Source organism: Festucalex cinctus, chromosome 2, assembly GCF_051991245.1.
Source record: "Festucalex cinctus isolate MCC-2025b chromosome 2, RoL_Fcin_1.0, whole genome shotgun sequence".
NCBI lineage: Eukaryota > Metazoa > Chordata > Actinopteri > Syngnathiformes > Syngnathidae > Festucalex > Festucalex cinctus.
In genome coordinates, this window is record NC_135412.1 from 39697170 (window position 1) to 39718877 (window position 21708).

Here is a 21708-nt window from a genome sequence, read left to right on the forward strand (position 1 = left end):
CAATGAATGATGTCGCAAATTTTGTTTAGTGTGTGCCCCAATTTCAAAGCTAGGCTTGGTGTATGGTAGGAGAGACTTTCCTCATCAAATCCAGCAACTTGCTTCACTGCTTGAACAACTGTTTGAAAGTTTGAGGGCTTTATGGCTTCCTCCAGGCTGTGTACAGAGAAGTTTGCTCGCAGACATACCAGCAGTCGTCCCACTTCCCGGAGTTTTTGTCGAATATGTTCGTACTTTGTGGGATCTTGTCCATGTTTATTGTACAGGGACTGGGCCAAATGAACAATAGATAGGTCATTTCGTACAGCAAGGCCAATCTCATCAGTCTTCATTGTGCTAAGAATCTTCCACATTCCACTTGAAAAGTGTTGGCTGAATACGGTATCTTGTGCTGTAGCTAAACACAGAACTCTGGATCTTCCAGCTTCTTTTTCCAGATTCCTATTTTCCGGCTTTAAGGGACATCTTCGGACATGTCTCCACAGTTCTTTGCGAACGTATAGGCCCTGGCAGTGCATACAGTGCACAAACTTTCCAGCCACTGCAGTAGATTTTGGCCTTCTTTTCACTTTTAATTGTCCTTTTTCACCTTGGAGTATGGCAGAGTTATGTTGAAAATTTCCCCTGTTTCGCATTTTTTCAAATAAAGTCTTGCGCTCCTGTGAGTGTTCAGGGAGATAAAATGCATATGAAACTTCTGGGTGAGACATGTGTACTTTCAGGTGGCGAGTCAGCCTGCTTTGTGGCTTACCACAAACAAAACAGTAATTTCTATTGGTCAAATTGAGATGTTGTAGAGGTTTTTTATCTTTGTTCTTCACATTCTTATTTGATGAGTCTTTGTTAGAAATTTCTGAATCTGATGTTTTGCCAGCAAGGACATCTGTGGGCTCGGCAGAATGGGGCAAACATTTTGATGTGCCAGCTTCATTTGGAATATGTGTGTCCAAACTGTTAGAGTTGTCAGTGGGTACGGCTGGTATTCCTTTCCTAGGTCGCACTTTAGACTGATGAGGCACCAAAGTCATGCTTGAATCTGAATCGTCATCTGAATCTGGGACATATTCACTCCCAGAGTTCTCATCCGAGTCTAATATTTCATCTTCAGCTGTCTTTCGTCTGTAGCAAGACAGATGCCAGACTCTTGAACATGCTGTTAACAGAGTCAGAAAATGTTGGGTCAAACTAACAGTGTCAATTACAGTTACAACATAACTTCTTTAAACTATTTTCTTCTCTGTGCCAATCAGTGCTGTATTTTATATTGTCTAAGAAGAGTTGCCAGTAATTAGTTACATCATGTGCACCATGTACAGTGACAACTGTCCTGTGGCCCTTTGCATCATTTGTTTGGTTTCTGGCTGTATTGTCGCAATTTGGACTCCTTTACTTTGCAAAAGCAATGCTATCAATATATGGTTTACCTTTGCATCTGTATCCAGTCCATGTCAAAGAAGATATCGGTCCCAAGCATAGAAGACACTTGTCAAAGGATGACAGTGTTGAGACCTCAAGAAGGTGTTTAAAACAGTCCTGTGGGGGAAAATATTTCTTTAGAAAGTGTTGGCAAAATATGTAAAAAAGCATATAGGATTGGTAGCAAAAAATAAACTTAGATGAACAAATATGTACAAACTGACTTCAATTATCAATCATTCAATAAAGTTTCTCAGCGCACAAAAATATCGCTAGTGGCATGAAACAAAGCTCAGGAAACAATTGTTAAACGTTAACTGTAATTGGGCTCTAAATGACTCTTTAGTGATAAAGTAATTTACCTTTTTAGAACTGGTCTGTAGCTCAAGTACTGGACTCAGGTCACTCGGGCTCACAGTCATTGAAGAGTGCCTTGTCTCCATCATGCACTGAAACAGAAAAATACAGAGACAGTACACAGGTTTAATCAGACTGTTTGATTACAAATTTGTTGAAGTTGCAGAAATATACATGAATGGTAAACTGTCAGTTTTTAACTGCCAGATGGCGTTGAAATCCATTAAACAACCACATGTACCTGTTCAATGTCGTCAACGTCTGAGGGTTGGGCAGACCTCTCTGTGTCAGAATACTACAAAAGAAACAAGAAGGAAACATAAACTCTGTGTTGCTTGATCCTGCGTCACTCTGAATCATCAATGTGATGTAAAGTGTTGTCTCTATGAGGGTATGGTCCTCTGTCTGTGTTTAATGTTTGGTCATTCCAAAAGCAACAGCCTACCGAGTCTTGATATACTGTATGTATAGTGATTCTGATCCACAGATAGGTGACAGTGGGTGACTGTGAGACTTGCAAATAGAGTGAGGTCAAATGTCCCTCTAAACCATATGATTCCGTGAACACGCACACCCGTAGGTGAGTGTAACTCAACTTCCACAGCAAATGCTTTCACGGAGAATGTCAGTGTATGCCAGCGTCAGTCTATGCCATACATATACTTGGACACACACACACGCACATCCAAACCTATGGATGAGGTTGTGACTTAAAAGCTTAAAATACTATCACAAAATCTGTCAGTCCAATACACTATAAATCTAGGTGATAACACACAGACACACACACACAGTCTATTCAAATTATTATCAATCAAATAAGCTTCTCTATACACCAAAATATTACTTGTTACTTGATAGAGGACTGCAAACAATTATTATAGGTGGATGCTAAATGACACATTAGTGATAAAGTAATTTACCTTTTCAGAACTGGTTTGTGGCTCAACTGCTGGATTCGGGTCACTCTGGCTCACATTCATTGAGGAGTGCCTTGTCTCCATCATGCACTGAAACAGAAAAATACAGAGACAATACACAGGTATATTCAGACTGTTTGATTACAAATTCGTTGAAGTTGCAGAAATATACATGAACGGTAAACTTTGTCAATTTTTAACTGCCAGATGGCGGTGAAATCCATTAAACCACATGTACCTGTTCAATGTCAACTTCTGAGGGTTGGGCAGACCTCTCTGCGTCAGAATGCTGCAAAAGAAACAGGAAGGAAACATTATACACAAACTGAGGACCATACCTTTTTAGAGACAACACTTTACATCACACTGCTGATTCAGAGTGACGCAGGATCAAGCAACACAGAGTTTATGTTTGGTCATTCCAAAAGCAACAGCCTACCTAGTCTTGATATACTGTATGTATAGTGATTCTGATCCATAGGTGACAGTGGGTGACTGTGAGACTTGCAAATACAGTGAGGTCAAATGTCCCTCTAAACCATATGATTACATGAACACGCACACCCGTAGGTGAGTGTAACTCAACTTCCACAGCGAATGCTTTCACGGAGAATGTCAGTGTATGCCAGTGTCAGTCTATGCCATACATATACTTGGACACACACACACGCACACCCAAACATATGGATGAGGTTGTGACGTAAAAGCTTAAAATACTATCACAAAATCGGTCAGTCCAATACACAATAAATCTAGGTGATCACACACACACACCCAAACTTATGGATGAGGTTGACTTAAAAGCTTAAAAAGCCATCACAAAATCTGTCAGTCCAATACACAATAAATCTAGGTGATAACACACACACACGTAGGCGAGTGTAACTCAACTTCCACAGCGAACGCTTTCACGGAGCATGTCAGTGTACGCCAGTGTCAGTCTATGCCATACATATACTTGGACACACACACACGCACACCCAAACCTATGGATGAGGTTGTGACTTAAAAACTTAAAATACTATCACAAAATCTGTCAGTCCAATACACAATAAATCTAAGTGATAACACACACGCACACACTCAGTCTATTCAAATTATTATCAATCAAGTAAGTTTCTCCATTCACCTGATAGAGGACTGCAAACAATTATTATAGGTGGATGCTAAATGACACAGTGATAAAGTAATTTACCTTTTCAGAACTGGTTTGTGGCTCAACTGCTGGATTCGGGTCACTCTGGCTCACAGTCATTGAGGAGTGCCTTGTCTCCATCATGCACTGAAACAGAAAAATATAACGTTAATACAGACAGGTATATTCAGGCTGATTACAAATTTGTTGATGTTGCAGAAATATACATGAATGGTAAACTTTGTCAGTTTTTAACTGCCAGATGGCGTTGAAATCCATTAAACAAACACATGTACCTGTTCAATGTCGTCAACTTCTGAGGGTTGGGCAGACCTCTCTTCGTCAGAATGCTGCAAAAGAAAAACACAGACAGAGGACCATACCTTTTTAGAGACAACACTTTACATCACACTGCTGATTCAGAGTGACGCAGGATCAAGCAACACAGAGTTTATGTTTGGTCATTCCAAAAGCAACAGCCCACCTAGTCTTGATATACTGTATGTATAGTGATTCTGATCCACAGATAGGTGACAGTGGGTGACTGTGAGACTTGCAGATAGAGTGAGGTCAAATGTCCCTCTAAACCATATGATTACGTGAACACGCACACCCGTAGGTGAGTGTAACTCAACTTCCACAGCGAATGCTTTCACGGAGAATGTCAGTGTATGCCAGCGTCAGTCTATGCCATACATATACTTGGACACACACACACGCACATCCAAACCTATGGATGAGGTTGTGACTTAAAAGCTTAAAATACTATCACAAAATCGGTCAGTCCAATACACAATAAATCTAGGTGATCACACATACACACTGAATCTATTCAAAATTAACCTTAAGTTTTTCTATACACCAAAATACTACTGGTAACTTGATTTAGCACTGTAAACTATTGTTGTAGTGGATGCTAAATGACACTCAGAGATTAAGTAATTTACCTTTTCAGAACTGGTCTGTGGCTCAACTGCTGGACTCAGGTCACTCTGGCTCACAGTCATTGAGGAATGCCTTGTCTCCATCATGCACTGAAACACAAAACAATGCAGACAGTAAATACAGGTGCAATCAGATTCCAGGGAAATTATGTTTGATTACAAATTCACTGTAGATGCAGAATATGAGTGGTAAAAACAGTCTGATCCAACAACCACATGTACCTGTAAATAGTGTAAGAGTGTGGACATGATTTACCTCTTGAAAAGATTCCAGAGCATCTGTGGGTGATGTAGATATACTTTTCTCCACAGTGAGCTTGGATGTTAACGTGTTCTGTTGGCTAGATTCCTAAGGTTTAAATTGACAAACAGCATCATGAGTTTAATGCAGTCAGTACTGATTTTCAGATCACTAACCACTCAACACATTCTGATATGATTACCTTGCTTCTCCATGGCCAGTCGGAGTCACCATAATTATATGTAATCTCCTCTCCTGAGTCAATGTCCCGTGTCGCAAATAAACACAGATGGGGCTTTCCTTGCACATTTAAATACTTCATTGTGGCATTTGGGTTGATGTGGTCATCATTGACCAATCTTCCTAGCGACTCATCCTCTGTTGCCGCATCAACACTTCAAATAGAAAACAAATTATCAATATTATATGGCTGGAGCTTGGTTGTGTTGATTTTCCTGATTTAAGGTCCCATTTGGGTTTGGACCCAAAGCTAATGTGTCTAAACAAATTATGGACTTTTAATATGGACTAATTAAAGAGATTTAATACCCACCACCAAGTTTTTCCGTCAAAGCGAAACTCAAACATGAATGCTTTCATTTTGTCATGGTACAACCTCTGTCTCCTCTCACATTCTTGTTTGTTTATAAGTGCACCACGATATTCCAGCAGGAAGTCTCCTTTTTCAAAAGAAGCACAAGCAAATACCCCTCTCCCTAGTAATGACAAAAAAAAAATCTAATAAAATAAAATAATGGTCAAGTGAAAGATACAGTTTTTAGTTAACTGTTATTGTGAGATGTATCTTACCTTTGAATTCACTGATGTATTTCACATCAAGTCCATGTTTGTCTCTTTCAGTATCAATATAAAGTCTTGCTTCTTTTTTTGGATTCAAACACCTTCGCCGTGGCATGTTTTTGTTTTTTAAATCAAGTGCCTCTGAAACTAAAAAAGGTAAAGTTCTAAAAGTTAATTTGTTATAGACAATAATGTAGACAATAATATAAACATCTCAGATTTTAAAATCATAATAGTCCTCACAAATCAAATTACAACAATCCAAAGTTGAATGCTTTCAATGAGAGGAGAGCTTTATTTCATCGAATTAACCGCCATTTTAACATCACCTCGGCATTGTCAATAGGTGAAAATGCTCGAGCTTGGTCATAAATTAACAGATGGATAAAGATAGATACGCACGTTAGAGAAAAGGCAGTGGGTATTTTCATGCTAGCGAATTTGTATTTGTAGTTCTTACGTGATTCACGGCCAAATAGGTGAAAAAGGCAAGACTGGCAACTCTTCTGCTGGCGCATATTTGCCGGCGCAGAATTCGTAGTTGTAGTTCTCGCGCGATTCACGGCGAAATATAGTGCTGAGAGGCGACCAGCAACTTTCCTGCTAACGCTATTTTGCAGGCACAGGATTCGTACTTGTACAGTTCTCGCACGATTCACGGCAAACTAGCGCAAAAAGCGAGACGCTAGAACACGACCAAATATCCGCTTCCTGGAGCAAATTCCTCCATCTATAATCCGAACCGCCTATCCTAATATGAGATCATTATTATTGTGGAGCAACCGTCACGTACGTGTTAAAATTAAGAGATCGAAATAACGCGGAACAAGAGAACGCGGCCTTTGAGTAAACGAATGAAAAATGTTCCACTTTCTGCCATGAAACCTCTCTAAAAAAACGTAAAAAGCTGCAATACCATGACGAAATAACCCCACCACACTAAAAATAACTGTTCTCATTAAATTGGGCTTATTTACAATTAATACTTACCGTGCAGTTCTCCGTTGTGTTTGTTCAGCGTCCCGCGCTGGCGTCTGCAGTTTCCCGCGACATCCGGTGTACTCCACACCCACATTCTACGTCATGTCTCCGCCTACTCGTGTGTGTCCGTGTGTATGTGTATGAAGTTGCAATAACAAAAAACGGCCAGTAGGATGTCATACACATACACAAAATCTCAGATGAGGGGATTACACTGACAGATCAAAAACTCATATTTATAAGAGATTTAGAAATTAATTAATGCATAATTATTGTCCTAGCTGAGTAGTAGGCCCATATTTTTCTCTTTTTACAGAAAAAAACGCTTTTATAGACCCTACAAAATTAAAAAACAAGTCTTGAATTAGGCTGACACTGTCCGTGTCAGTCTAAACACAAGTGTCAACTTTTCCCAGGTGAAATGTCAGGTCATTTGTCAGCCTAAGCCACATAAACCAACACACACCCCTACACACACACACACACACACACACACACACCCCACCCCCACCCACACACACACACACACACAAGGATCTGGAGTCGTTTCCAAGGCTGCTAATCTCTACAGTGTTTTTAAAGACTGTGACCAACCTAATCTGCTCTCAGTTCTACCAAGACACTGACTAAATAAATACAAAAATAAATAAATAAGTGCACATGTACATTGTGTGCAACTGTGCATACCACCACTGTCGCGGTGGGCTCCAAAGCTTTTCTCTTTTGATGTTTAATTAAAAAAACAAAATCAAGCTCTGACGTTTGTGGTGCTGTGTTTTGAATAATATGCAAATTTCAATAAGAATGCATTAAAACACAAACGCGCACACACACAAACTAACTGCATGATGCACTAGGGAAGAGGAGCTATTGAGAGGAAAGTAGAATAACAAGACAAAAATGAGGGTGGAGTTGTTGGAAGGCACAAAACAAAACACATCAGTGTTGCCGCTGTCATGCCGACTGTTTCACAGAGGCGGGCATCGTCATTGACTGGAATTGATGATTGATGGAAGTGCCCACTTTTTGGTGTGGCTATATAAATTCATTCCGATGTCTGATTTTCCTTGTTTTTCATGGGACCAATTAGTCTGTGTTGAATTTGACTGACGCTTTGCATGACAAACGGGAGGCTGTGCGCACCGTGTTGTTACTGGCATATTTGACCTACAACGTGATTTGAACAAGTGACAGGAATGGAAGAATAGTAGGTAAGTAGTGGGAGTTAGGAGAACTAAAGATTACTACAGAAAACTGTTTTTTGCTGAGCTGTATCAGTGGACCAGAATTCTAGCTCACCGGTAGCACTCTGCACTCCCAAATCAGGAATGTTGCATGGGTTTGATCCCCCACTCTTTGATTTAGGGAGGGAGTGAGGGAGAGAGAGAGAAGGAGGGAGGGAGAGAGAGAGAGAGAGGGAGAGAGAGAGAGAGAGAGAGAGAGAGAGAGAGCGAGAGAGATCCAGCAGGCCCAAGAAACAAAACCAACGTGACCAAAACTAAATGTGGATTTATTTGTCGACTACAGTGTATCTAAAAGGACACTTTGTGGCGTTTTGAATGCATTCTAATGCATTTCAGCATTAGAATGCAAACTAGTTTCATCATCACCACTTTGTGACTAAAAATGTACAGTAATGCATTTATCAAAATTGTTTTGGGAAATATGCCTTTTTACTGACAAATTACTACAATTTGTCAGAGCAGCATACCTAACTAAGTAGTACACTTCAAAATGTTATTTTGGAAAATGACAACAGCTCTTTACAAAACAAAATCCCCTCAAATACTTCCTCAGCTGATAACTCTTTTTGCTATTTTATCCACGACTAAGCTCAGTTTTATTCAATTCTGTGTTGCACTCAAATTGTATCTCCTTGGAATGAAAAGAGAATTTACTAGTTTGAAATTAAAAGAAGATTCTTCCACAAAAAAAAGGCATGCGGCAGTGAAACTAACCGCTTTCATATTCAAAGGACTGCAGCTGCAAGGGTTTTTAATCAATATTTCGGAAAATGGGGAAAGGGCTTATTTCGGCAATTTTGAATTTAGGGGCTGGTGTGCACTACGGCATGCAGAACAAAAAGGAAGACGTGAGTGGGTAGGTCTGGGAATATAACAGAAAAATCAGGCAGACTTCTCCAACCTCATGGATCATATCAGTGCAATAAAACTGAAACAAAGAGACAGGAAGAAGAGCAGTGGTACAAGACCCCTCCTGTTCGATCCGCTCGGAGCAAAGGGGAAGCCTTCACCCCCCAGCATCCATCTGATGAGGTCGCCCATTGGGTGACCCCACTTTCCACCTGCAGCCAGAGAGCCAGGAAGACACAGCCAACATGGACAAAGACAGACAGACAGACAGACTAACGGACGCACTGCAACAAGAAAAAACAGCTTTTCTTTTAGACAACACTCAAGACAGCGAGACAAAGACAAATTGAGACGGAGGTGGGTGAATGAAACATGCATGTGTTGTTGGAGATGGGAGGATGAGCTTCAAAGATGAACAAGTGAAGTGAAGGCACAGGTTTAAGTTGCCCCTTCCCTTTCAAAGAGCACCCTTTGAGACAATTATTCCTCAACTTTAGGACAATAACACGATAAAAGAAGAAGGGAAGCGGGAAAAAGGACACACCGTCCTCCAACCTTCGGTCCACTCACCACAGGGTCCCGCATGCTTGATGGGGATGAGGGTCTTGCCCAGGCACTCGGCCTTGCGGCGCATGCAGTCGTTGGTGTACGTGCGGCCGCCCTTGCCGCAGACGGGCTTGTAGGTCCCGTCGCACTCGATGGGATCGCACGAGCATCGAGAAGTCAGCTCCTCTAGCAGACACACGGCGTTGAAATGACACGCCTCCTTACATTCTTCTGCAATAAAGAAAGGACAATTCAGGGATGGTTGGGTTGGACCAGATATTTTGATTCAGAGTAATGAGTCAGTCCAAATGCATACTGGTTTAAAAGCTAGCAATGGAGATTGTTACAGAGTAGAAATTCATTGCGCACAGAAGCTTTAACATAAAATCCTGTGAATAAGTCACTCCTATGTATAATATGCCCCCCTGCCACCATGCAAATTCACCCTTAGAAAGCTGTTTTCTTTTTCTGTAATAATGTATAATACAATCCCCCCGATTTTCCTTTATTATCAGAGTTAATAATATGAATGAATAAAGATTCAAAACATACCAAAAAGTATAAATGCTTTGAAATCCAGGTTAAAAACTACACTCTTTTCCCAAACCTATGATTCTATTTATCTATTGTTTGATTGATTGGTTGATTAATCGATCGACCGATCGATCGATCAATTGGTTGGTTAGTTGGTTGATTGATTGATTGGTTTTTTTGTGTGTTTTTTTTTGTTTGTTTTTTTAACAACCTCTAGATACTACAAAAAAGTACAACACCCCTTATGTGTGTGTGTTTTTTGTTTTTGTTGTTTGTTTGTTTTTGCAACACGTTCATAGGATTTTACAATAATTGGAACATGGCCAGATGTATTTTTTTTCCTTACATTTGATCTCAAAAGAATTAGATTAGCAAACTATGCAAGAAACAAAAACACGCTCAATTCTGAGACAGATTACTTCATTGAAAGACATTTAAAAATAATGACAAAAAATTTGAACAATGGCCAGTAAGATCTACAAACATTTTTTGTGTGTGCACGATATTTGTCTGTTGATTTGATTGAGTTATTCATATTTGATCAATTACGTTCTATGGAAAGTTGTGTACAGTACGTATTACCTTATAGTAAGTGTTTTATTTTTTTTTTTTTTTTTTTTTTTTTTTTTTTACATCACACTATGTTTGAGCATCATATTGTGAAAGTCAAACTAATCATTAGCAGTGATTTTTATATTTTATTTATTTATTTGTTTACATACATATTTTCCTAGGTAAAATGATTGTAGTCTTGTTGTAATTGATGCTCAAATGATGTCATGGAAAGCTTAATGTCAAACTTTAACCCTCGCAACACCACCCTAAAAACTTTTATAACACTGTCAACTCTAGAATTTAATTTTACGGCCAAGTTAAAGCCTAAACAATTACATTCATTACATTTCGTCTCACTAAGCAGAAATTCTCTTGGAAAATGAAGAAAAAGATTAACTGGTTGTGTTAAATGGCAAATTTAGCTGCGAAGTGAGAAAATCCAATTTGAGGCCTCTGTTCTCGCAGCGCACACAAGGCCTCAAAATTATTTCATTGCTGATATGTGGATCAAATTTGTACAGCAATCCTATTCCTTTCCCCGCTTTCTTTAAAAGCATGTCATGCCACACTTAATTACATTGCTGCTCAATCTGAGTGAGAGGGCTACAAGGATGTGCAATAGCATGTCGAAATGGTCATTTTGATTAGTTACCAACTTGTAATTTGCTAAGGGATATGATTTCATGGATCGGCTTTTCAAATTGAATTGTTCTTTAATTTGAAATTTCCATAGCAGAAAGGACCAAAAAAAATGAGGCACAAGTTAGGAGTATACTTAAGACCTTTTGCTGTTGAGCTTCTTTCAGGGAACACTGTTAAATAAACAAAATCAACACCAAAAAAATACAATTTCCTACTAAATTATCAGTGATCATGTTGCAGTGTTCAGTTTGCAGTCTCAACGCGTTTCTCTCAGCCTTTGACACTGACAACACTAAAAAGGAGATGGATACTCTTTGTCTGTTCTTGTTTTTGATGTTCAACACGCATTACAGTCTGTCCACGCCGCTGAGTTAAACCTACACCGCTGTTCCTGTGCTTGGCTCTGATGAAAACACAGCGGGGAAACGGGTCTTCTTCAGAGGGCTATCAGGCAAACAGTACAAGCTGACAGCTATTTGTTAACTATGGCTTCCTCCCTCTGTCCTACTTACGCCGATAGTCAGCCTGAAGGCTCTTATCGGTCTGGAGGAGGCTACTGTTTGGTTGGTACTGACCCTAAGGCCTCAGAACCATTTATCTCGATACCACTGAGAGGGGTTAGATTGGGGTGAGGTCTTATTGCTACCCCGTCAAATATTAAGCAGAAAATAGATCTGTGAATGGCTGTGTGCATGACATTATTGCGAAGGGGAACGGCGTCTTGGATTGGATTGGAGGAAGAGAAAGTGCGCAAGGTTAAGTGGGAGCTTACCCAGCCCTCTGCACCGTCCGCCGTGAATCTTCCTGAGTTTGATGCCTTTCTGCAGGCCCGTCGCTCTCATGGCACACTCGCTTGGGTAGGTTTCGCCGTCACTGGCGCATAACGGCTCGCTTGCCGGGGGGCACGACTCGGGCAAGGCGAAGACGAGCGGCTGGCGGGTGAGGGCCTCGACCCGGCACATTGTGTTGAGACTGTTCTCGTCTTTACAAGGGTCTATGGAGATAAACACATGTGGCTGAAAGTTAATTGGCTGGTGCCACGTGGCAAGAAGAAGACAACATGTCAAATATTGCACAGAGGTGAGGAGGCGTGGCAAAAAAGAACAGGTTGTGATAAATGCTGCTACCTAGTACATCCAATTATTACAGACACCTAAAATCACACACTGATATCATCTTTTAATTGACATTTTACATAGACAACTCTGGATGTCATCATCTTATTTCTTCATCTGTGAAATTGGGTTCAGTACATCGATTTGCTCCAAGGAAGGAACTTTGAATACACACTCTTGATTTGTGAAATGAAAAGTCTTCTTCGTTGGTGGCACTACAAAAGCTCTCATCATCTAGTCATCTACAATACAGCGGCAATGGAAGAAAATCAAGTTGAAAATATAACAATGGATCATGCGCTTCCAACATGGGAGTTACATAATCCCTGGGTGCAGGTGAGAGGCCACTTTAATACCAACTGAAACACAGAGATGACTGTTACAGAAGAGGAGAGATGAGCCTAAGAAAGTGGAGAATGGAAGAAAACTCTCCCTTTGCTGCTGCTCTACACATATATTATATTACCCTTAGCCTAACAACTGAGAGCACCTCCGAGTGAGCTCTTGATCGTAAAGGGGACAAGGACTGAGATAAAGAGGCATTCATTTTGATTCGCTCCCCATTGCTGCTCCTTCTTTGCTGGCTATCCTGTTTGGCCTTATCAGCCCTGGATCATAATGGGATTGGTTTGTGGATGAGCAAGAGGACGTTGTTACGCATCGAAACAAGACTCCGGGCTTTATCCTGCTCGACACATTTTTAGAATGAGGCAAGACAAAGGATTTATGTTGCAGTGTGACATTAAAAACGCAGCCAGGGGCACGTAGTTGTATAATCCAGGAAAGCCTTAGACACGAAAAGTAAATGCAATGACTAAGAGCAGAGGGTAGTTAATTAACTTTGATTTCTAAAAAATAAATAAATAAATAAATAAATAAACAAACAAACACCTGTACACACGACAATGTTGTCATGGATCTGCAAAAATGACCTGAAATGCTATGTTAACCATCTATTGTCAATAGTTATATGATCAGGAAACACTTGGCTTACACTTGCTGTGGTCGGCAACTTGTGTTTGTGACCAGGGCTGGACTGGCACAAGAAAAAAAATAAATAAAAAAAATAATAATAATAAAAAACCAGCCTTAGCATTTTTGGCTTAGAGTGCAAAACATTTGTGCACACACAACTTTAACTTACTTATAAGTCATTGTTTGTCAGACATTATCCAGAACCTTGCTCAAGAAACGTATAATACAAGCAGGATCAAGTCTCAGTAAAATCCAACTTTTTCCTGAGTTTAATTCGCTAGAAAATGCCATTTTCTTTGCTTACAGTGTAAATCCACTGGTTTGTGTTTGCTATCTAACAGCCAGTCAGAGCAGACACCATTTTGTATTCTGTGATTACAGTAAAGGAAAACTCTATTAATTATTTTTTACTTAAGCATGTTCCTGCTTGTAGTATGAATGTGTTGAGCAATGTTCTGGATATGTGTGCATTGTATTTCATGAAGGCAGCACAGTGGATGACTGGTTAGCACGTCTGCCTCCCAGTACTGAGGACTCGGGTTCGAGTCCAGGCTCTGGCCTTCCTGGGTGGAGTTTGCATGTTCTTCCCGTGCCTGCGTCGGTCTTCTCCGGGTACTCCGGTCTCCTCCCACATTCCAAAGACGTGAATGGCAGGTTAATGGGGCATTCCGAATTGTCCCTAGGTGTGCTTATGAGTGTGGATGGTTGTTCGTCTTTGAGTGCCCTGCGATTGGCTGGCAACCAGTTCAGGGTGTACCCCACCTACTGCGATTAGCCAGCTGAGATAGGCTCCAGCACCCCCCACGACTCTTGTGAGGAATAAGCGGTCAAGAAAATGGATGGATGGATGGATGGATGGATTTCACAAAACCATGCCTATGGATGCTATGGTAAGCAATGACTTCTCAGCCATGTCAGGTACATACTATGGTGTGAAGATGAGGAATATAATTAATGTTAACTACAAAAATCAGACATTCTATACTGAAGACAGATTTTAAAAAAAATGTATTCAGACATGACCCTCGCTACTACATAGCTCTACCACGGCTGTTGATTAATGGTTTTGCTTGCTGTCTATTTTGTTATCTGGACTAATGGGCTATTCTTTCTAAATTGCGGGCTTGTCTCTTGGGGAAAATGGAGGAAAAATAATAATTAAATTGCACCGCATATGCCCCAAAAAACGCCAACCCACCGGGCATCTGCCCTCTATGCCAGATGGCCAGTCCAGCCCTGGTTGTGACATACACTGCACTCCTAGAAACTGAGACAAATGTTATCTCCTCAGTATTAGCAGACATTTAGCATTTACAAATATGCGTCAATGGTGTCATTTTCGTAATCTTCCATTTTGAAACCCATTTTGCGAGATTTTTTCTTCAAAACTGACTTTTGAATATTTTTGTAGATTGTTTGCGTGAGTTTAGAATGTGACGAGTGCAATAGATGTAGCTTGCTTCAGGTTCAAGTAATGAGGAAACATACAACAGCGCATTGATGCCACGGTTATGGAGAATTTACTTGTATTTCATTAGTGTTTTCAAATTCTTCCACTTTTGAGACCTGATTTTGAAATTGGACCATTTTGTAAAAACGGTGTCGTGTAAACTAGGACTGTTTTTTTTTTGTATTGTTTTTTTTTTTTTTGTGGGGGGGAGTCATTGATTTACTAAGAAGATAAACAGTTCACTGAGTCAATAGTAAAAAATTTTAGTTAATTAATTCATATTTTTAAATACTATTTTATATCAATATTAGAGAGAAGAAACCACCAGGGAAAGTTTGTTTATCCTTAGAGATATTATTTTCCTCAAATCTTCAACAAGCAATTAATCAATTCATATAACTCTTCCCTTGTGTAAACAGCCCATGAGACATAAAAGGGTAACTGGTTCTCAAGTGCTTGCTGGCAGTGATACGAAGAGCAACAATGCAAAGGACAGAGCGCTCTGGCTTCTGAGAGTCAGAGGATTGTTTTCTAGCAGTACAATCCAGAGGTTTGAGAAGACAAGCAAACAGGTCTGTTATCTCATCGCACGTGGCGCTTGTGCATAACGCAGCGCCTCACCGCCAGCCAGGCCATTACTTGAGAGCAACACCATTACCTCCCATTAAGTGAGAAGAACAGCTTCCAGGATCCCCACTCTCCTCCAGTCGAGCAAGGAGGGTAATTACAAAAAGAATGGCCTGTTTGCTGCAAAAACAAGCAGCCCGGATAAATCGGGGAAGCACCGCTCCCTGTGGACCGACTCGGGCTGGATTTATGTGACCAACCTTCTGTCTGCAGACCTGCATATCCATCTCCCGTTGCCCACCACCAGGCTCTGTCTCTGAGAGAAACTGCTGTGCTCTCTCTCCATCTGGCTCGCCACAACAAAAGCGGGGGAAAAAAGATCGCCTTGGGAGTAAACAACCATTGCTAGATGAAAACAAGTATGTGTGGGGGAGAAAAAAAGGCCGGGCTGTGCGAAAATGACAAGTGCTACTTAGTGGAACAACAGTTTACACTACAGGAGTGCTGTTGTTAGGAAGGAAAAAAACAGAATGAAAAATGAGAATTGGGGGGGGGTTACATTGTAAGTAAGTGGAGATTGTGAAGGAGAAATAATAGCCAACGATAGTAGATAAAGGAAAGAAAAGAAAGAAACGACGTGAGATACACCATGCTAACAAGAAAATACTATCATTAGTTTGGAGCCCATCAAAACATGAAAACAAAATGTGTTGTATTTATTTCTTATTTATTGCACAGACATCTACAAGCTCTTTTCATAGTTTTCTGTTTTGACAATTCCACAATAACTCAACTTAACTGTGATTAGCTAAATCATTTCCATGGTTGTACTTCCACTTGATAGCTTGTGAAAGTGTTTTCATGTGGAACAATCAAAAAGTATTTATGACACCATTAGTATGGACGTCATTTTTCTTACATTGGTGGGCGACATGTGTCCAAAAAAAACTTAAAACAGTACAAGATGTATTCCACCTTTTGCCCGCAGTCACCTGTTCTAAGCTCCAGGTCGCCCGCAACCCTAATGAGGACCAGTGGTATGGAAAATGGATGGATCGGTGTTGAAAAACAAATACGTATGTCAGAAAAGTTGATTGACTAGTTCCACAAAAGATATGTTTCAAACCCAAACTACAAACCACGAGTTTTCCCCTTCGAAGCAATCCCCCTGGAGCAGGGCTGGGCAAACTTGGTCCTCGAGGGCCGAAGTCTTGCAGGTTTTGGATGTTTCCCTTCTCCAACACAGCTGATCATATGATCAGCTCATTAGCAAGATCTGCATAAGCCTGATAACGATCCTGTTGATTGGAATCAGCTTGTGTTGGAAGAGGGCAAACCTCCATAACCTGCAGGACTTCGGCCCTCGAAGCCCGCCCCTGCGGCCTGGAGTCTAACAACGGCCTCACAGCCTTCTTTGCAATGCCTTCGTGGACTCCTGGAAGGATTCTTCCAGCATCCTCCGCAACTTCATCGCCAACTTGATGTTGTCTTCAAAATGATCTTGGAAAATGGTCGGCCCAGTAGGAAGGTGATGTTCTTCTCATCTCACTTTCTCTTGCGCAATGCGCACTGAACGACTGTAGGATGTCAACTAGGATGTGTCATGGTTCGGTTCTCACCCTGTTGTGCTTCTCTCTCTTCCAGTGCCAATAACGAGGGAGGCGTTCCCCAGCACCGCACCTGCTTCGCGTTAAGCAATCAATGCTTTAAAAGGACTCCGAGCTGCCCTCTCCGGTGTCGGATTATTATTTGCTCACCATTGTGTCCAAGTGTTCTCCGCGTTCTCCAGTTTGGTAAAATCATAGTATCTGTTTTTGGTCCTCGGTTAGTTTGTATTCACGTGTGTGTATATCCGCGTCGCTTTCTGTTTAATCCGCCTTTGATTGTTTCCGCATTCTATTTCGTGTAGTCCTTGCCGGGTGCAAGTGTTTTGTGTTTGCTATTCTGTCCTTGCCTTTTGCAAGTGTTTTTTGTTACATTCGCGTTCCTTGCCTTTTGCAAGTGTTTTAGGTTACATTCGCGTTCTTTGCCATTTGCTAGTGTTATGTGTTACATTCGTGCTCCTTGCCTTTTGCAAGTGTTTTTTGTTATATTCGTGCTCCTTGCCTTTTGCAAGCGTTTTCTGTTACCTTCGGGTTCCTTGCTGTGTGCAAGTGTTTTTTGTGATTCTCGTTATCTTGCCTGCGAGCAAGATTTGCTTCTTCGGTTTAACCAAAGAATAAATCGAGATTGTTTTCCTTCTCTGAGCCTGCCTTTCTGGGATCTGTTTTTCATCGACTCGGTCGAGTCGTTACAGAATAATCCGACCATGGATCCCGCACACTCAGAAAAGGTGAGAAGGGCCTTGGCCAGTCAGGGACAACGGGTCGGGCAAACCGAGACCACCATGGCCGGTCTCCAAGAGGTGGTGGGCAGGCTTGCTCATCGGTGTGAGGAGATGTTCGGGAGGCTCGAGCAACTCAGTTCCCGCGGGGTGCACAACCCGGAACTTCCGCGTTCGGACACTGCTATGTCGGCGCTCCCGGTTACACATAGAGAACCCGTTTTGCCCCACCCGTCACGCTACGATGGACAGCCTGGAGGTTGCGGTCAATTTTTGCATCAGTGTTCGCTCGTTTTTGACCAGCAACCGTTTACTTACGCTCGTGATCAGTCCAAAGTAGCGTTCATTATGAGCCTCCTGTCTGGTCAAGCCGCTACATGGGCGATGGTGGTGAGCAACGCGCGACCAGACCTTCGGTCCTCTTTCCCCAATTTTGTTGGTGAATTTCAACGCGTGTTCGATCATCCGGTTAGGGGGAGAGAGGCTGGGGGTCGGTTGCTAGATTTAGTACAGGGGGAGAGATCGGTCGCTGATTATTCGATCGAATTTCGCATATTGGCCGCCGAGAGCGGGTTTGGGGACTGTGAGTTGCGGAGTATCTTTCGTCGGGGACTGAATACGCAACTTAAGGATGAACTGGCAGTTTGCGATGACACGAGCTCTCTAGAGGGACTTATTGATCTAACGATCCGTTTGGATAACCGGGTACGGGAACGTTGCCGGGAGCGTGCTATTGAGCGGCGTGGAGCGGCCGTCAACGACATGTCCAGACTCTCTCTCAACGACGTCGCTGAAGCGCGCACCCTTCCAGGACCTCCGGACAACGGAGGGGAGCCCATGCAAATGGGTGGTGGATGCCTGCACCCTGAGGAGCGTCGTCGCCGGTGGCTCGCTGGAGCCTGCCTCTACTGCGGTCAACCTGGGCATCGAGTGGCGTCGTGCCCAGCACGACCTTCACGCCGGACGCGGCCGACCGCTCGACTGGGGGGCCGTGCCGATGAATCCCAGGGGTCCGAGAAGGATGCGAATCAGGGTAAGCATGAACCGGGGGGAACCGAACCAAGCCCGTCGACGGGGTCTACTCTCAGCGATAAACGGCTAGAATTGTCGGGGGAGCTGTCAGGATATGGGATGAGCCTTAGGGTAAGTGCGCTAATCGATTCAGGGGCAGATGATTGTTTTATAGACCCATGTGTTGTAGAAGCGTTAGGAAGCCCGGTAGAGACCTTAGAAAGGGTCAAGAAGGTTTTCGACCTCAACGGGCGCCTGCTGGCGGAGGTACGACTGTCAACCGGTCCCCTCATCTTGAGACTCTCGGGTAATCACGTGGAGAGAAGGAGGTTTTTTATTATGCCGTCCCGTTCTGCGCCCCTAGTGTTGGGCCTTCCCTGGCTAAAAACGCATAATCCTGATATTGATTGGGAGAAGCCGGCCTTAGAGAACTGGAGTCCCTTCTGCCATGCCCATTGTCTGAAGTCGGCAGGAGGGGCTCCCACTGTACCCGTTCGCGTAACCCCAGAACCCGTATGCCTTGACCATGTCCCCAAGGAGTACCATGATCTAAGCAAGGTTTTTAGTAAAGATCGCGCGCAAGCGTTGCCGCCCCATAGGCCGTATGATTGTGCGATTGAGCTGATCCCCGATGTACCATTGCCTGGTTCACGCCTATATCAGGTGTCCCAGCCGGAACAGGACGCTTTACGGGAGTATATTACCGAGTCGCTAGCGACTGGTCAGATACGCCCGTCAAAGTCTCCCGTAGGAGCTGGATTTTTCTTCATTGAGAAAAAGGATAAGACACTCCGTCCTTGCGTCGACTATCGCGGTCTGAATGATATTACTGTTAAGAACAAATATCCCCTTCCCCTACTTGACTCAGCATTCGCCCCGTTGCAATCGGCCCGAATTTTTACGAAGCTAGACCTGCGAAGCGCCTATCATCTGGTGAGGATACGGGAAGGGGACGAGTGGAAGACCGCCTTTAAGACACCACTGGGACATTTCGAGTACTGTGTAATGCCCTTTGGTCTGACTAACGCCCCAGCAGTGTTCCAATGTTTGATTAATGATGTCCTCCGGGACATGCTGAACATTTTTTGTTTTGTTTACCTAGACGATATCCTGATTTTCTCACTCGACGTGCATGAGCATAGACAACATGTCCGCTTGGTCCTTCAGCGCCTCTTAGAAAATCGACTTTATGTTAAAGCAGAGAAGTGTGAGTTCCACGCTAAGTCGGTGCAATTCCTGGGTTTCATCATAGAGGGAGGGCAACTACGGGCAGATCCGGTCAAGACTCAGGCCGTGGTCGATTGGCCGACTCCCAAAACTCGTAAGCAGCTACAACGTTTTCTGGGTTTCGCTAATTTCTATCGTCGCTTTATTAAGGATTATAGCTTACGGGCAGCCCCCCTTACTAAACTGACGTCAAGCAAAGTACCTTTTAGGTGGTCACCTGGCGCCGAAAATGCATTTTTGGAATTAAAGCAGCAGTTTGTAAACCCGCCGGTGCTTATCCACGCTAATACGGACTTGTCTTTTGTGGTCGAGGTTGACGCGTCGGATTCAGGAGTGGGGGCGGTCCTGTCCCAGCGGTCGCCAGAAGACGGGAAGCTCCATCCCTGCGCCTTCTTCTCCCGGCGACTGAGTCCCGCAGAGGCCAACTACGACGTCGGGAATCGGGAACTGTTGGCGATTGTCTTGGCTCTGCAAGAATGGCGACACTGGCTGGAGGGCGCCAAGGAACCCTTTAAGGTTATGACGGACCACAAAAACCTGGCATACCTTCGGTCAGCCAAGAGACTCAACTCGCGACAGGCACGCTGGGCATTGCTGTTCACACGGTTCAACTTTGTCGTGGACTACCGCCAGGGATCCCGGAACCAGAAGCCAGACGCTTTGTCCCGGATACACGAGGCCGCCACGCCTGAGGCCGGAACTGAACCGGTCCTACCCGCACATTGCTTCGTGGGTGCAGTTCAATGGGAAGTCGAGAAGAAAGTCACGGAAGCACAGGAGGGGATCGCTGTTCCTGAGGAGTGCCCGGCAGAGAAACTGTTCGTCCCTGACCCTGTGCGGGCTGAGGTCCTCCGGTGGGGTCACACCTCACGAGTTGCCTGTCATCCAGGAATTAACCGGACTCTTGCTTTGATCGGCCAGCGATTCTGGTGGGCCGACATGAAGAAAGACGTTACGGAGTTCGTCAAGGCATGTACCGCTGGTGCGTGCGGGAAATCGTCCCACCAGCCGCCGATGGGACTGTTAAGGCCGCTACCCATTCCGTCGCGGCCATGGTCGCACATCTCACTGGACTTCATCACCGGTCTTCCTCGATCCAGGGGAAATACGGTGATTATGACCGTGGTCGACCGGTTTTCAAAGCTGTCTCACTTTGTTGCCCTCTCCAAACTGCCGTCATCCTGGGAAACGGCACAACTCCTCGTCCGTCATGTATTCAGGCTTCACGGTATCCCGGTGGACTTGGTGTCCGACCGTGGACCACAATTCATTTCCCAGGTCTGGAGGAAGTTCTGCAAGCTGTTGGGCGCCACAGCCAGTTTGTCGTCAGGGTATCATCCCCAAACCAATGGCCAGACTGAGAGGGCCAACCAGGACCTTGAAGCTGCCCTCCGGTGTGTTTGCCTGCACAATCCTGAGTCCTGGTCTTCGCACCTCTCCTGGATCGAGTACGCCACGAACACTTTGCCGTCATCAGCGACAGGACACTCACCCTTTATGGCAGCATACGGCTATCAGCCACCCCTGTTTTCCGTCTCAAGAGGGTCCCATCGAACTACCCACGGTGCAGCATCACCTACGGAGGGCCCACAAGGTATGGCGGGAGACCCGAGCGGCGCTATCCCGCTCAGCTGCCCGCAACAAGGAGATTGCGGATCGTCGGCGGCGACCGGAACCCACTTACCGGCCAGGGGACAAGGTCTGGCTCTCATCCCGGGACATGCGCCTGGCAGGGTGCTCAAAGAAATTGGGTCCGCGCTACATCGGACCCTTCGAGATACTTACCGTCATCAATCCAGTGACTGTGAAACTCCGTCTTCCACCTTCACTCAAGGTGCATCCAGTGTTCCACGTTTCCCTCCTCAAGCCAGAGAC

General features: G+C 43.6%; 2 protein-coding genes across 12 annotated transcripts in view; both read right to left on the reverse strand.

The window, feature by feature from the left end:
* The window catches only part of agrn (agrin), a 341291-nt gene that overhangs the window by 120439 nt on the left and 199144 nt on the right, over positions 1 to 21708 (reverse strand). For all 11 annotated transcript variants that reach the window (XM_077515073.1, XM_077515069.1, XM_077515070.1 and 8 more), the window contains 2 exons: positions 11938 to 12159; positions 9459 to 9665 (listed from right to left, as the gene is read on the reverse strand). In XM_077515073.1, the coding sequence (XP_077371199.1) occupies positions 9459 to 9665; positions 11938 to 12159 (429 nt within the window). The remainder of the gene's footprint in view (positions 1 to 9458; positions 9666 to 11937; positions 12160 to 21708) is intronic.
* LOC144014984 (uncharacterized) lies at positions 1653 to 6889 on the reverse strand. The gene is made up of 13 exons (XM_077515282.1): positions 6805 to 6889; positions 5824 to 5961; positions 5567 to 5729; positions 5216 to 5408; positions 5029 to 5121; positions 4776 to 4862; positions 4125 to 4178; positions 3889 to 3975; positions 2932 to 2982; positions 2697 to 2783; positions 2015 to 2068; positions 1779 to 1865; positions 1653 to 1688 (listed from the first exon to the last, which is right to left on the reverse strand). Exons 1-13 carry the CDS (start codon positions 6887 to 6889, stop codon positions 1653 to 1655), a joined length of 1215 nt encoding a protein of 404 aa, XP_077371408.1.